At 35.4% G+C, this 16,544-nt stretch overlaps 3 protein-coding genes across 3 annotated transcripts; all 3 read left to right on the forward strand.

The window, feature by feature from the left end:
• Nucleotides 1-4,145: 4,145 nt before the first annotated feature.
• LOC117904147 (protein STRICTOSIDINE SYNTHASE-LIKE 11-like) lies at nucleotides 4,146-5,676 on the forward strand. The gene is made up of 3 exons (XM_034816661.1): nucleotides 4,146-4,399; nucleotides 4,813-5,082; nucleotides 5,172-5,676. The coding sequence occupies exons 1-3, from the start codon at nucleotides 4,146-4,148 to the stop codon at nucleotides 5,674-5,676; spliced, it is 1,029 nt and encodes a 342-aa protein (XP_034672552.1).
• A 3,150-nt stretch (nucleotides 5,677-8,826) lies between these two features.
• Nucleotides 8,827-10,186, forward strand: LOC117904148 (protein STRICTOSIDINE SYNTHASE-LIKE 11-like). The gene is made up of 3 exons (XM_034816662.1): nucleotides 8,827-9,080; nucleotides 9,343-9,561; nucleotides 9,697-10,186. The coding sequence occupies exons 1-3, from the start codon at nucleotides 8,827-8,829 to the stop codon at nucleotides 10,184-10,186; spliced, it is 963 nt and encodes a 320-aa protein (XP_034672553.1).
• An 856-nt stretch (nucleotides 10,187-11,042) lies between these two features.
• Nucleotides 11,043-11,851, forward strand: LOC117905160 (stress-induced protein KIN2-like). The gene is made up of 3 exons (XM_034818081.1): nucleotides 11,043-11,148; nucleotides 11,261-11,329; nucleotides 11,598-11,851. Exons 1-3 carry the CDS (start codon nucleotides 11,089-11,091, stop codon nucleotides 11,676-11,678), a joined length of 210 nt encoding a protein of 69 aa, XP_034673972.1. The 5' UTR covers nucleotides 11,043-11,088; the 3' UTR covers nucleotides 11,679-11,851.
• Nucleotides 11,852-16,544: the final 4,693 nt, after the last annotated feature.

Below are 16,544 nucleotides of genomic sequence, written 5' to 3' on the forward strand. Positions count from 1 at the left end.
ATATCATTAATTTCTTATACTACTTTTCCTAATGGAATTTAGTGGAAAACTAAATTTCCACATAAACCCTAGCTAAGACTCGTCTTACAAATATCACAGGGAGTTCATGCTTGCAGTTCAAACTGGAGACATGACAGGAAGACTAATGAAATATGATCCCAGAACTCAAGGAGTCACAGTATTGCTAAGAGGCCTTGGTGGAGCAGGTGGAGTGACAATAAGCAAAGATGGGTCATTCATCCTTGTTATAGAGTTCGTCACTGACAGGATCCAAAGGTTTTGGCTTAAAGGCCCTAAAGCCAATACCTCAGAACTTTTTCCGAAACCCCCAGGCACCCCAGATAACATTAAGAGGAATGCAAGAGGGGAGTTTTGGGTAGCTGTGAACATTGGTGCAGGAACGGCAGTTGTGCCTTTGGGGCTTAGACTAAGTGAAGAAGGGAAGGTATTGCAGATGGTGGCTTTTGGTACAGGAGACATACCTAAGACCATTAGTGAAGTTCAGGAATATAATGGAACATTATACATAGGATCTCTAGCTTTGCCTTTTGTTGGTGTTTATAGGTCTTGATGATTCCATAAATTACCAAGTCAGTTCTATTCACTCTATTCCCTTTATTGCTCTTAACTAAAAGTTTGGTTGCTTAGTTAAGGCTTTAATTATGTAAATTTTTCGGCCTTACTGGCTTAAGGTTTATTTAATAAATCTTTATGCATCAGCACTTATCCTTTTGCACGACTATAATATATATTCCGTACTGCTTGTTCTAATGTTTTCCATTGTTGCATCTATCTTTTCCATTATGATTCAAATTTGCAGCTATGTTATCTATACATAACTTTACTAAAACTTTTAGTCCATATGATATATTTAGAGTAGTATGAATTTAATATCTTTGTTGTAAGACTTATATTGATTGATTTTAGGAAGTGAGCTAAGTTTTGATATGATAGCTAGGTATCTACATGGGAAGTTCTTGCACCCAATATCTCTTACAATTATTATTATAGGAATTTTATTCATAATGAATATGATGATATCCTATTTGTTAAGTCCCTGTGGACCGATCATGATATACCACTTGTCTAACATATGACATGTAAATTTCATCGTGGCATAACCAATTACAAAGTGCTACATGTCTTGAACTTAGTGATACATGTTTAGGATCATTCGATCTCCACTAACATAACACTTAATGCACCTTACCCTTAGTCTCCAAATGTATTCCCTAACATGTCTTGAAAGTGGTTGTCATGAATTCAGGTGATGTGGGCCGCAATGAAGAAATTAAAAACTGGATAGTTACAGAGAAAATATGGAGTTACGAACTTCTGCCCGTTTATAACTCGGTTTCCCACTTTTTGCACATGGGATGCTGCCTGAAAAATCTGGAGTTACGTCCGTTACTCTTTTACCTTTTTGAGTGTATCCATACCCTCTCGGATAACGTAGCAGTCCAGATTTTGAAATGTAGAGTTACAGCTTATGCTACTCTGAATATGTTAAATTTCTTTGACCTATTTCACATCAGCTCAAAATTTGATACCATGGCGATACACTTATAGCTTACTTGGCTCAGTATACTAAAGTCACATGCAGAACTCCATGCGGAACTCGATCGTAAGCCAATTGTGCTTTTGAACCAAATAACAAGACCCAAGGTTCAGACCGACAGCAAACCCGAGGACATGCAGATAACAGCAACACAAAATTTCCGTTCTCTTTCTTTCTTTCTTTCTTTCTTTCTTTCTTTATTTATTTATTTATTTTCTTTTTTCAATTTTAACTTTTGTTTGCTTGTGAGGGAGGTGGGGGGAAAGGGGCTCAAGAACTAGGTGTTTTGCCTATAAAACTCTCATATGTCCTTTAATTCTTCATTTGAGATATACCAATGCTCTATATTCTCATAACATCAGCCATGCTTTCCATTTTCATTTTTCTCTTATGTTTGCCTTCAGGGGTCCTTCCCTTTACCTTGTTCAACAAGCTCCAATTGCCATCATCCATTACGGGTCCAGAGTCCCTCGCATTCGACTTGAAAGGTGAAGGGCCCTACACCGGTGTTTCCGATGGTAGAGTCCTCAAATATCAGGGGCCTGATGTTGGTTTCACAGATTTTGCCGTCACTTCACCAAATAGGTACCCTTTTATCAGGGAGAGAGCCAGTTCCGAATGCGCTGTCTTCAACTTCACCATATGCATGTGCATGTTTTCCTGTTGAGGACAGAAGTCAAATTCTTATTGTTTCTTCAAAAATATCAAAAATTTTGTTCATGCGTATATTATAAGATGAACTATATTCCACATGAACCATAAGACCGCAAGACAAGCAATGATACTCTACACTAGACTATTAAGAATGATAATTTTCATGGATAATAACAGATACTTCCCAAGAGATTACTGCGAGAACAAGTTAAATCAAGTTTGCTTGTTTGTTCGTCACTACAGATCTATACCACAGACATGCATGCATGAAATTATTTCTTATCCTGATCGAAAACAATATTATTTTACTTATAATTCAGGACCAAGGAAATATGTGATGGCTCAATTGATCCAGCATTGGAAGCCACCTGTGGGAGGCCATTAGGCTTGGGTTTCAACTATCACACAGGCGATCTCTACATGGTTGATGCTTATTTGGGACTCATGGTGGTGGGTTCCAGTGGAGGGATTGCTACCCAACTTGCTGCTGCTGCAGAAGGCATCCCCTTTCGGTTTCTAGCAGGTCTGGACGTGGACCAAGGAAATGGAATGGTCTATTTTACAGAAGCTAGCACTCGATTCCAGTTAAGGTATCCTCAAGAAAATGAACAGAAGAAACAAAAAAGGTCCTCTTTTTTTTTTTTTTGTTACCATCACCCCTCTTAAAATTGTCACATATATTAATTGCAGGGATATGCAGGAACTAATTGCAAGCAATGACAGTACAGGAAGCCTATTTAGGTATGATCCGCGGAGCAGGGAGGTGAGAGTATTGCTCGGGGGCCTTTCTGTGGCAGTTGGGGTGGCAGTAAGTAAAGATGGTATGTTTGTGCTTGTTGCTGAGTTGACTGCAAACAGAATCCGTAGGTTTTGGCTTGGAGGTCCGAAAGCTAATACTTCAGAAGTTTTCATGGAACTCCTGGGAAAACCAAGTAACATTAAGAGGAACGAAAGGGGAGAGTTCTGGGTGGCAATAAACAATGCATGAGGACCACCGGCACCTCCAGAATCACTTGTGATGCCTCTAGGGCTAAGACTCAGCAATGATGGCAGGGTTTTAGAAGTAGCTCCTCTCGTTGGGGCATATCAAATCAGTGCGATCAGTGAAGTTCAAGAGCGTAATGGGGAATTATATGTAGCATCTCTGGTTGCAGCTTATGCCAGCGTTTACAGGACTTAGCTCGGATCCTGAAACCGAAGTTTAGTAATAACCATAAATAAAAGTTAACTTGTACTGTGTTTTTTCATTTTTATTTTTTCAAAAACTGAGTTTAGAAAATGAAAAAAAAAAAAAGTAAAACCATGAATTGGATGCTTTTAAAATTTTTTGAAGAGTAATGAAAATGATTTGCTCTAAAGGTGAAATCAATAGAAGAATAAAATCACATAAAACAACCAATGGACCCACAATATAGCTGCACCATTTCAGGAGTGTCTATCAGCAAAGGTGAATGAAAAGCTGCAACAGAAGAAAAGCTACAGTGCCTACCATGTGCTTATGCAGATATATCATACATATAGAAGCTACTTCATCCACGCTGCATCAATTTAAGCTTATTACAGTTGCAGGGTTTTTGCAGTAAATTTCATGGAGAGTTTCAGCAAAACATTATTAGTAATGACATACAGCCTTATCGGGCATTATCAGAGCCCACTTCGTTATGGTCATATGGCACTATCTGGAAATGATTAAACCCAGCAAACCAAAGAAAACTGAAAGGGAAAAGTCTTTTTTTTTTTTTTTTAAGTTTTGAAAGAGCGGCCTACTGCTAACTTTTTGCCACTACTTATCTAAAATATTCTTGTATGGTTGTAAAACCGCATTGACTTACTTGGCACAACAGCCCAAACTTTTCTTTCTCGTCCAGACTCAGGCTATAAACCAAATGCTGTTGTGGCTCTTCTACGAGTACCGTGGCTCCTCACTACAGATATGGCCATCATCTTCAGCCCATCTACTGAGGTCTTCCTCTCCATTTTCATCCTTTTCTTATGTTTTCCCGCCAAGGTTTGTTCTCTTTCATCCTTTACCCAACTCCAATTGCCGCCAAATGTTACAGGTCCCGTGTCCCTTGCCTTCGACCTGACTGTTGGAGGACCCTATACTGGTGTCAATGATGGTAGAATTATCAGATATGGAGGAACTGACGTTGGTTTCACAGATTTTGCCTTCTGTACACCAACCAGGTAACCTTTTAGATGGAGAGAGCCCTCATTCAGGCCTCCATCAACAATATCATATTTGTGTAAATGCAGTGGGTTCTAGTCTTCTGGTCAGCAACCAACCCACACCCAATAGAGAAAAACCTTGCTTCCTGCAAATGAATAAAAAAAGAAAGGATAAATAAAAGTTGATGGAGAGAGCCCTCCTTCAGGCCTCCATCAACAATATCATATTTGTGTAAATGCAGTGGGTTCTAGTCTTCTGGTCAGCAACCAACCCACACCCAATAGAGAAAAAAACTTGCTTCCTGCAAATGAATTAAAAAAAAAAAAAAGAAGGGATAAACACAGCATTAGCAATGGATTTTTGCAAAAATATGTGTTTGTACACCAAGCTCTAACTTATTAATTCCGGTCTCTTGATGACTCTGATTCAGGTCCAAGGCAGTGTGTGACGGCACTACAGACCCAGATTCAGGACCCACGTGTGGAAGACCATTAGGTTTGAGTTTCAACAATCTAAGGAACCAGATGTACATTGCCGATGCGTATTCCGGGCTCTTTGTGGCGGGTACTAATGGAAGGCTTGCAACCAAACTTGCAACAAGTGCAGAAGGGGTGCCCTTCTGCTTCCTTAATGGTTTAGACGTTGACCCATTGTCCGGGCTGGTCTATTTTACAGACTTCAGTACTACAATCCAGCTAAGGTTATTTGCCAATTTGTTTCTCTCATTTCATTGATCATACATGAAATTAGTGGATAAATACACTAAAAGTAGCATCGTACATAATGCAGAAACATTTCACGGGCACTCGCAAGTGGCAACACAACTCAATTTTCCAGCGATGCAACTGGAAGGCTATTAAGATATGACCCAGAGACAAAGAATGTTACCGTGTTGTTGAGAGGCCTCTCTGGAGCGGCGGGGACTGCAGTCAGCAATGATGGAATGTTTGTTCTCGTCTCAGAGTTCAATGCTAACAGAATTCTGAAGTTTTGGCTTAGAGGTCCTAAAGCATCTACAGCAGAAACTTTCGTAAGTTTCCGGGGAAGGCCAGTTAACATTAAGAGGACTGCATCAGGAAATTTTTGGGTGGCAGTGAATGTCCCAAATAATCAATCTCCACCAACCACAATTCTCACAGGACAAAGGATCAGTTACTACGGAACCATATTGGAAACAGTGAGTTTTGATGATCAATATGGTGGATCTACTTTGATCACTGAGGTGCAACAGCATCTTGGGGCATTATATATTGGAGCAAACTCCGCAAATTTTGTTGGTGTCCACATGGCTTAGAAAAGCACTCCTAAGCAATGGCAGTTAAAATGGGAGCAACTAGTACTAAATAAAAGTTGAGTTCTAAATGCGCGTCTTTCATAATTTCCTTTTCCTTTTCCATTTTAAGGTTGAGGTCTTTGTCAAATTCACATGGATTTAGATTCTATGTCTGAAACCACTCCCTAAATTAAGTTCTAACTTAGGCAACTTGCAGGCTAAATTACCTTCACCATCCACCCACCAGCAGCTGAAGGGTTAGATACCCCTTACAAGTGATGAGGTGAAAAAGACTGATTCAACCTGATCTACCAACAATCTTGCCTGCATTAAGATTTAAAACTTGTTATCTACTTCGAGGGAACGTTTCAGAGCAGAGATCTTATAATAATTCAATCCATTCTCTAACCATTGAGAAGCAAGAAAAGAACTATTAAGAGAGAGATCTGTATCAGGTGGAAGAGTGCAAAGTTCTGTGAGCAACAGTAATGCAGCTAAATTCTAACAGTTTTCCAATCAATTCAGATTCTTATATCAAATTAATAAAATATGGAAGATGAAAAGTTTTAGACTAAAATTGGAAACATGAAACTCAGATTAACAAACCGAAAACATGAAAACATGGGGGAAAGAAAAAAAAAATGAAGAAGAAGAAGCAGAAGTTAAACAAAGAACAACAAAGCTAAAATAGAACTTCAGATCAACAGTAATATAAAGCCATAGCAACTAAGAACATTTGTTAAACACTACCTACTATGTTAGAGGTAGTATAACTCCATATTTTGGAGTTGAACCTTTCAGGAATTAATTGTGGCTTCTTATCTGATCGCCAAGTCCAAGTTACCGACTCCGCCATCCATGAGACACCCATCATCCAACGTCAGGGGGGCGCACAATCTGCCAATTGTGAGGCCTATTATCAGGAACCAATGGCATTATTAAGTGCATGCAGTTAAAGTGACACAAGCAAGATGACTCAGTGAGGTCAACACTCTTCTTTGAAACAATTCCATGGCAACTTTATTGCCTCGACCGTGGAACTCCTAAAAAAAACTAACCTTCAATGATCTCTTCTGGAGACTGACTCGTTTATTAAGAAGAGTGGATCAGGATATCATATCAATGAGAAAACAGCATCAAATACCGATCCATGTTCAGTCATAAACTCCCCATTTTTAAGCGCTCATTATGATGTATAGATAAGACTGAGTTTTGACCCAAAATAGGAATTTTAACAAAAGAATCTATAAAGTAAATTTGTTCTCAAAATAATATCCCATCTAATACGTGCATATCACCTAGACATGTGTATCATAAAATTATAGTTAGTGACTGCGGTTTTATTTTTTTAAAACAGTCGAACCGTAGTCATCAACTACGATTTTTTTATTATGAACAAATTATTATATATTTAAATAAAAACATGGTAAATTTTAAACTTAAATTGAACTTGTGATATTATATACTACATATAGTATATAAAAAATTATTAATTAATATAATAATTTGAATTATTTGTTTTTTTTAAAATAGGTTTTCATAATTTATTTGTTTCAAATAAATATAATTTATTATATTTTATTTATATTTAAATATAATTAACTAATTATATTTATATTAAATATAGTGTCAATTGTTTTAATAAAATTAAATAAAGATATTTTTATATCAAATTAAAAATATCAATTATTTAATTTCATATATCATTATTTTTTAAATAATGAGATAAGTTTATTATTCATTCACATATTAAAATCAAAATAATATAATATTTTTATTTAAAAAATTAAAGTCAAATGTTTCAAAATGAAATAACATAATTATATATATATAATTAAAGTTAAAGTCGTAATTGATGATTACAGCTTTGATCACTTTTAAAAGAATTTAAAATTATAATCACCAATTACGATTTTAACTTTAAATTTAAAACCATAATCACCAATTTTAAATTTTTTTGGAAAAATAAAATCATAATCACCCACTATGGTTTTATGATTCACTATATTAGGTATTATTTTGGAAACAAGTTTCCTTAATGAGTTTTTTTTTTTTTTTTTTTTTTTTTTAATGTCCTATTTTGGGTCAAAACTCAAAGAAACATGAGTGTGGGGGCACTAAATGTTGCTTCAAGATCTCCTAGTTTTTTTATGAGCGCCATTTATGAGGGAAGTGTATCAGTGGAGTTCAATGTAAAGCAGCAGCACAGGGAGTTATGGAGTAAGGGTACAACTGCAGGTTTTTTGCGCATGCACGTTTAAGCAATAAAATTCAGTGATGATCAGATCACCAGCATCACTCACAATTCTTTCACAGAATAGAGGCCATTTTATAGCGATCAGATTCCAATAAAAATACAAGTGGTTGGACAATGGCGTCATCTGAAACTAAGTTTGTCCTTTGGGGCTGGAAAAAGGGAAAATCTAACCAGACCCAAAAAGAGAAAATAAAAAAATAAAAAAAATCTCATTTCATATAGGCTTGTGTACAATCTTATATATGGTTCCTTATCATGGAGTTGAGCTTAATTTCAAGAATATATTTTCTTATCAAGGATTCAAGTCCATGTTGTGGCCTAGAGGCCCATTAGCAAGAACTGATATCGATGGTGCTGGCAGGGGGCAGCCAAGGCAACACCAATTGGACTATCCCAGTGAGGTTTAAGACTCCCCCTTGAATTATATATAGTCAGCATCATTGTCTTGCAAACAACACTGATTACATAATGTACATCAACTGCAAGTTTTTTTTTATCTTTTCTGCATCATCTACTAGGAAAGTGAATCTAGAGTTCAATGAGAAGCAGCTTACAGAGCGGGATTGAGAGTATAATTAACATGCATATGCTAATCCATGTTGGGCCTGAATCTTCCAAGTTGTAGCTCCTCATCAATATATGGATAAGATGCACCAGAAGTCATCGCAGTTTTCCTTCTTCAGCTGTACCATTTATTAGGGAAGTGTACCTGCGCTTCTGAATGAAAATCTGCAACAGGGATTTATGATGTTGCATTTTTGCCTCTACTTAAAACCATTTTTTTTCTCTGGGCAAGGTCGTGAAACTGCATTGACTTACATGGCATTGCAGTCCAAAATTTATTTCTTGTCGACACTCAGACCAGGCCTTCAAATTAACAGCTGTGTGGAATTCTGTGGGTCTTCACTAAAGATATGGGTATTATCTTCGCTCACTCAGCCGTTGCCATGCTCTTCCTTTTCTTATTTCTCTTCTCATTCCCTTCAACTATTCTTTCCAATCGGATCTTTATCAAGCTCCCATTGCCAAAGAATGTGACAAGTCCTTACTCCTTTGCCTTTGACCAGCTCGGCGGAGGGCCCTACACTGGTGTCACAGATGGTAGGATTTTCAAATATGGAGGGCCTAAAGTTGGCTTCACAGAATTTTCCTTCACGGCACCAAACAGGTAATTTTTGACATAACAATATCAGGACTCTGATTAGGTCTTTATCAACAACACCATATTTTGTAAGTACGTTTATATTTCTATTCAAGGCCCAAGTACAGTTCTGTAAAATCAAATTATATTACTGTAACATAATCATTTACTAACCGCAAATGAGCCAGAAATGGCTGTAGGTAAAGGCGGTTAATCGATGCTTGCATAAATATGTTCTTTCATGATAAACACAATCTCATGAATTTTCTGCCTCTTGGCTCTGATTCAGGTCCAAGGAAGTATGTGATGGCACAAGGGACATAAATTTGGGACCCATCTGCGGAAGGCCATTAGGCTTGGGTTATGACCATTCATCTAACCAACTGTACATCGCCGACGCTTATTTTGGCTTATTGGCGGTGGGATCCAATGGAGGACTTGCAACCCAAGCTGCTACCAGTGCAGAAGGAGTGCCCTTTCGCTTCCTTAGTGGTTTGGACGTTGACCAGTAACCGGTACAGTATACATTACGGACTTCAGTACTGAATACGAGCTAAGGTACTTTACTGATATGTTTTCTTCAGTTCATTCATCATGCATGAAGGAAACTAGAAACAAAAACATTTTGCAATTCTTCTTGCAGGGATATAAGGCAGGTACTTGTATCTGGCAATGCCGCAGTTCTGAGCGACACAACTGGAAGGTTATTAAAATATGACCCACGGACCAGCCAGGTTACCGTGTTGCTGAGAAACCTATCTGGGGCAGTTGGGACAGCGCTCAGCACTGACCGTTCGTTCATTTTGGTGACAGAGTTTAACGCTAACAGGATCCAAAAGTTTTGGCTTGAAGGTACGAAGGCATCCACAGCTGAAATTTTAGTTGGCCTCGAGGGAAGGCCAACTAACATTAGAACCACATTAGAAAGTTTCTGGGTGGCAGTAAGCATCCAAAGTACTCCAACAACAGTGCCCACAGCACAAAGGATCGACCCCTATGGCAACATTTTGGAGTCACTCAACTTTGCTGCCCAATATGGCTCTAATCTGCTGAGTGAAGTGCAGGAATATCATGGTGCATTATATATAGGAGCAGGACCCTCTGCTGATTTTGTTGGTTACTTCAAGGTTTAATGGTGGCCCAGATCTTCTAGTAACAATTAAATACTAGCAACTACTACTAAATAAAAGTTGGCCTTATTTAAGATTCTAAATGCTTTTCTTTCATACTGGTTCAGATATGATATACGTCCCTTCCCAAAAATTACAGTCAAATATGATATAAAATTAATGGATTTTGGTTAGAGATGATTCATATAACTTATTAAATAAAGAGATCATGTCTATGCATTTAACTAATCATGTCAATGTATTATTATGATCCAATTCCATTTATCTATTGCAAATTTGTAAGTCTTATATATTTTTAGATTTATAAAAAATTAAAAATTAAAATATTTTAATTTTTATATAAACATTCTATAATTTAATAAATAAATAAATAAATAGATGGATTGATGTTTCAAAAATTATAAAATGTAAAAACGTACGTTTTGTAATAAAAAATTAAATAAAATTTTAAAAGTGAAAAAAATCTTATAATTAATTAAATGACCAATATAGTGTGTTAAGACTAATATTCTTTTACATTTAAAGTTTTAAAAATGATTAAAGTTTCAATTATCAGAAGAACACCGCACGGCATACATGGAAACAAAGAGGCATGGAATTTCAGCATATACCAACAGCCAAACAGGTCCGTTATGCAAATCCTTGCTATGATTCAGTCGTTGGCCATCCACAAAAACCTCAACAGCCTTTGAATAGATCCAGTCCACCAAACAACCCCTCGAATTCTGCAAAGCCACAGGCCAACACCTGAACCTCCTATCACGCACAGTGTCCAATTACACTTGTCATCCAACGTCCTCCTGCCCAAAGCCTATAAATGCCTTCACATATTTGCTTGGTTTTGCATCACAACCGAAGTTCAGGTTGAGTAGCATATTCCAAGTCCTCTTCATCTAAAGAACAAGATGGCCAACCGATCCGAAGACGTTTCCTTCCAAGCTGGTGAGGCCAAGGGCCAGGCCAAGGTGAGACAACTTCTTTTCCATTCATTCATGGTGGCCATTTTCAACTAGTCTATCATACACATCATGTTGTATGTCAAAATATAACTAAGATTATTATACTCGATGACTTCAGGCTAAGAAGGATGAGATGGTGGACAAGGCCAAGGATGCTTGCCAGTCTGCAAAGGAATCATGCCAAGAGGTTCAAAATACACTACTGAACATACATCAAATTCATTTGGAGACACTTATAGAATTAGATAGTTCCATAATCCAATTCTTGCAGGGGAACCTAACAATCTGTTCTACTAATTTCAATCAACCTTGGAGCAACCAACAAATGGTTGACCAATAGAACAATTCAAATTGCATACACAAGGATGTTTATGAAGCCATTTTTTTGTATAGTTGCCATGGTCCGTCTAGTCTATTTTGCTTCTCTTAGTGATAAATGTATTCTACTCTTGTAGGCTGGTGGGCAGATTAAGGCCAAGGCCCAAGGTGCTGTTGACGCTGTCAAAGATGCAACTGGGATCAACAAACAAAGCTGATGGATTCATTGATTGATTTATCTGCTGGGAAGGATTCGACAGGGATGAACAAAGAAAGCAGATAGTTTTTTGATTTATTCGTTCTTTGGTTTCTTAAATTGTTCCATCATTGTTTATGTCTACATTATTAAGAGCAATCCATACTTATATAGCGTTAGGAACTCACTCTCCTATCTTATGTGGAATATCATAAACACTTCATACCGATATGTTATCGTTGTATTCCACAAAATTATGAAATTAAAGAACAAACGTTCTTCATAAAGTTAAATAAACTTGGGGATTGAGTTTAACATCATTTATAACAATCCGTTTTTAATCGTGTGAACATTGTCTACTTTGAACTTAAAAAACCATATGAACATTATCTGCTTTGAACTTAAAAGAAGTCTCCCAACTTTAAAGTTAACTAAAATATAAAAACCATATTTTTAAAATATAAATTTTCAAAAAAAAAAATATTTTGAGAATTGAAGCTTTTATCACGTTAAATGAGAAATATTTTTTTTCCAAAAAAAGGCCAAAAGTGGCAAATAGCTCTAAATTTCATAACAATATCTTTTATGAGAAATAAATATTAAATTTTTTTGTGAAACTCGGGAAATAATGTTGATTAAAGGATTTTTCTAGAAGATGATACCATTTTATCGTGATAAATTAGTGACATGGGTTTAAGGAAGCTATCTAGGAAAATTATAAGGTAACAAATTATTATTATATCAATTTTTTTAAAAGATATAAAGAAATAAAATTTAAGCAAAAACAATGAATAAACGTCACAAATGCAATATTTTCTCAGGAAAAAAGGGAAAGCCCATTTTCTGTGAAAATGGCGAAGAAGAGCACATCCATACAAGCCTTATACGACCTCTGCAAAAAGACCTTTTCTCCTTCAGGAACACCTCCTCCTTCTCAAGCTATTCACAAACTGTCCTCTCTTTTGGGTATTTCTCTATTCCTTCTTTTCTGCGTAATTTCAAGTTTATATGAAAAATTTACTTAATTCTGCATGTGGGTTTGCTTTGTTTTGAAGCTGAAATCGAGAAATTCAAACATGAGAAGTATTGGGTTTCATTTGAATCTGAAATTTTTGCATTTGTTTGGTATTAGCCTCCAATTTGTGATGTAATTTGATTAATATTGAGATTGAAGAAGTGGGATATGAAAATAATTAAATGTTTCTAAGGGGAAAAACATGTCCATGAATGATTCAAACTGTTGTTTTTTGTGTCTATTTGTTTATTCTCCTTTGTTTATCAACATACACAAGTCCAAGAGTTAGGATCAAGGAGGAAGTTGTAGCAGACTAGAATCTGAAAAATTTTCCGGGATATACTATTGAAGGGTCATTGTTAGAGCAGATGTTTATTTGAATAGGATAGAAAATGGAGGACAGAATTTCAATAGCCAGCCCCATGATGACAATGGTACAATGGACAATTCTTTTAGGCTATATCTGGTTTCACATGGAGAATGTGAGGAAAAAAAGTGATAGGAAAAGTAGAAGAAAATAAAATAAAAAATAGACTTAAAGTCAATAAAATATTTTGTATACTATTTCAAATTCATTTAGCTTATTTTAACTCTTCTTGATCTGGAAGTGCATAAGTTCCTAACTAATTTTTGTTCTATTTTATTTTCTTTCGTATTTTATGTGATAAAACTAAATATTAGAAAATCATTTTTCTAAATATTTTTTATTCTTAATACTTTCTTGGAACCAAACATAATTTTAAAGAGAAAATATCACAGTTTTCTTCCTCTAGAATTTCTTGGGCAGCATATGATGATGTCAAAAAATCCCACTAACTCAGTTCCACTTAAGAAAGCTTTGTAACTCTACTACTTTGGGTTGACTGAGGAAATCCTTTTGTTCTAATTCACTTGGGTCTTTCTCTTATCTTTATAGAGCCTTCTAGTCATCAATTTTCAATGTTCCCTCATTTCTAACCACTTTCTAAGGGAATAACTACAGAACTCATGAATAAAAAGGAATTTTTAAGTAGTGATTTCTATGTGCGGCTTTTTTTTTTTTGGTTCCCTATGATCATATTTTGTTCGCAGGTGATACTTTGTTCTTTTGTGAGGACTCCTAAAATCAATTAGTTCATCTAAATTGGCTGCTCATGTGGTTTGAAGCATAAACAAGGCTTAAAATTAATCTGGAAAAAGAGAATTGATTCCAATTGAAGGGGTTACAAATGTAGATGTTTTGGCAATGGAATTGGGTTGCAAGGTGGGGAAAATACCTTCTACTTACCTAGGATTGCCTTTGGGAGCCCCTTGCAAACTAGAAGTAGTTTGGGATGAAGTGGTAAATAAGTTTCCAAAAGACTGTCGATGTAGAAAGGACAATATATTTTTAGAGGAGGGAGACTTATGTTGATTAGAAGTACTTTGTCGAGCTTGCCAATCTATTACATGTCTTTGTTTGTAATCCCTAGAAAGGTCAAATTAAGATTAAAGAAGATCCATAGGGACTTTCTTTGAGGAGGTGGGACTTTGGAGCAAAGCTTCATTTCGTTAGTTGGTTGATTATTTGCATAAATAAGAGAAAGGGGGGTTTGGGTATTAGAAGTCTCTCTCTTCTTAATTAGGCCCTCTTTGATAAGTGGAGTTGGAGATATGTTTCTAATGGGGAAGTTTTTTGGAAGCAGATTATAGAAGGGAAGTATGGGAATTAAGGAGCGGGATGGCACCCTTGTGAAGTTAGAGGTGGTTATAGGGTTGATGTTTGGAAAGCTATTAGGAAGGGGTGAGATCTATTTTTTAGTGTAACCTCCTTTGAAGTGGGTAATGACAGAAGGGTTTAATTTTGGACAGATAGATAATTTGCAAAGGAGCCCTTGTGTAATTCCTTTCCCTCTTTGTATGTGTTTGCTATCTCAAAGGAGTCCTGGGTGGTGGAATTGTGGGAAGACTTAAGAAGGGTGGATATTGGATTCTATGTTTCACTAGACACTTTAATGATTAGGAATTGGACATTGTTGAGATTTCTTTCCTTTTTTCCATTTTGCAAGGGATGATGACAAGATAACGACAAGGTGATTTGGAAAGAAGCACAAAGGATTGTTTTCAATCAAATCTTTCTATGCGGCCTTGAAAGTGGGGAGAACGGTCCATTTTCCAATGAATATTATTTGGAACCCATGGGTCCCATCCAATGTGAATTTTTTTGCATGGGAAGCCAGTTGGGGAAAAGTTCTAACTTTAGATAATTTCTAGAAGAGAGGGCGACCACTAGTGAATAAATATTATCTTTGTAAATTAGAGGGGGAATCTATTAATCACATTCTTCTTCACTACTCTAAAGCAAGGATTCTATGACACCTATTATTTTCCTTATTTAATGTAGATTGAGTGATCCCTTTTTCAGTGAAAGATATTCTTTTAAGTTGGCATGACTATCTTGAAGAGAAGAAAAGGAAAAAGGTATGGAAAGCTGTCATCTTTTACATTTTTTTGAACAATTTGACGGGAGCATAATCAAAGAGCTTTAGAAGAATAGATTGTTTGAGGAAGGGGTGTGTTTTTATTTTTTGTGTTTTCCGTGTTCTCAAAAACCATTTTTTTTTTAAAACAATAAAAAAATGTTTTCATTATTTTTTCACTATTCAAATAATAGATTGTTTTCCGTGTTTTCTCTTCCTTCTTTTTATATTTTCTTAGATGTCTTTTGTGTTTCCACATAGGTAAGCTCCACCCAACCACCACACCCTCATCCGCACATCCTTTCTTCTTCCTTAAATTATTGAAATTAATATACTTATACATAGTTACAAAGTTATCATTTATTTAAGAAAATTATAACTAGTGTAAAATTTTTAAAATGAAATAATTTTTTTAAAAAAAAATTAAATGAATTATTTATATGAAAATTATTTATATATTTATAATATCAAATTAATCGAAGAAAACACTTTATTAATTAAAAAAAATAACTTTCAAATATATTTTTTGTTTTATTTTTTCTAAAAAAAAAATTTATTAACTCAACCGAACATGTTTTTTTTTTTTATGAGAACAAAAATTGTTTTCTAGAATTTAGTTCTCAAACGCAATTTTTTTTTTTCTGAAAACATAAAAAACCGTTCTTACAAACTGTTCTAAAAAACTGTTTTCTAGAACAATTTTTAAAAACAGTAACCAAACATGCCCATAGATTCCTTCCAAACAATTACAGTCAAATATGATATAAAATTAATGGATTTAGGTTGGAGATGATTCATATAACTTATTTAATAAAGAGATCATATCTATGCATTTAATGTGTTATTATGGTCCAGTTCCATTTATCTCTTGCAAATTTGTTAGTCTTATATATTTTTAGATTTATAAAAAATAAAAAATTAGAATATTTTAATTTTTACATAAACATTCTATAATTTTAAAAATAAATAAATAAATAGACGGATTAATGTTTCAAAAATTATAAAATGTAAAAACGTTTTGTGATAAAAAATTAAATAAAATTTTAAAAGTGAAAAAAAATCTTATAATTAATTAAATGACCAATATAGTGTGTTAAGACTAATATTCTTTTACATTTAAAGTTTTAAAAATGATTAAAGTTTCAATTATCAGAAGAACACCGCACGGCATACATGGAAACAAAGAGGCATGGAATTTCAGCATATACCAACAGCCAAACAGGTCCGTTATGCAAATCCTTGCTATGATTTAGTCGTTGGCCATCCACAAAAACCTCAACAGCCTTTGAATAGATCCAGTCCACCAAACAACCCCTCGAATTCTGCAAAGCCACAGGCCAACACCTGAACCTCCTATCACGCACAATGTCCAATTACACTTGTCAACCAACGTCCTCCTGCCCAAAGCCTATAAATGCCTTCACATATTTGCTTG

Source organism: Vitis riparia, chromosome 17 (genome assembly GCF_004353265.1).
Source record: "Vitis riparia cultivar Riparia Gloire de Montpellier isolate 1030 chromosome 17, EGFV_Vit.rip_1.0, whole genome shotgun sequence".
Classification (NCBI taxonomy): Eukaryota; Viridiplantae; Streptophyta; class Magnoliopsida; order Vitales; family Vitaceae; genus Vitis; species Vitis riparia.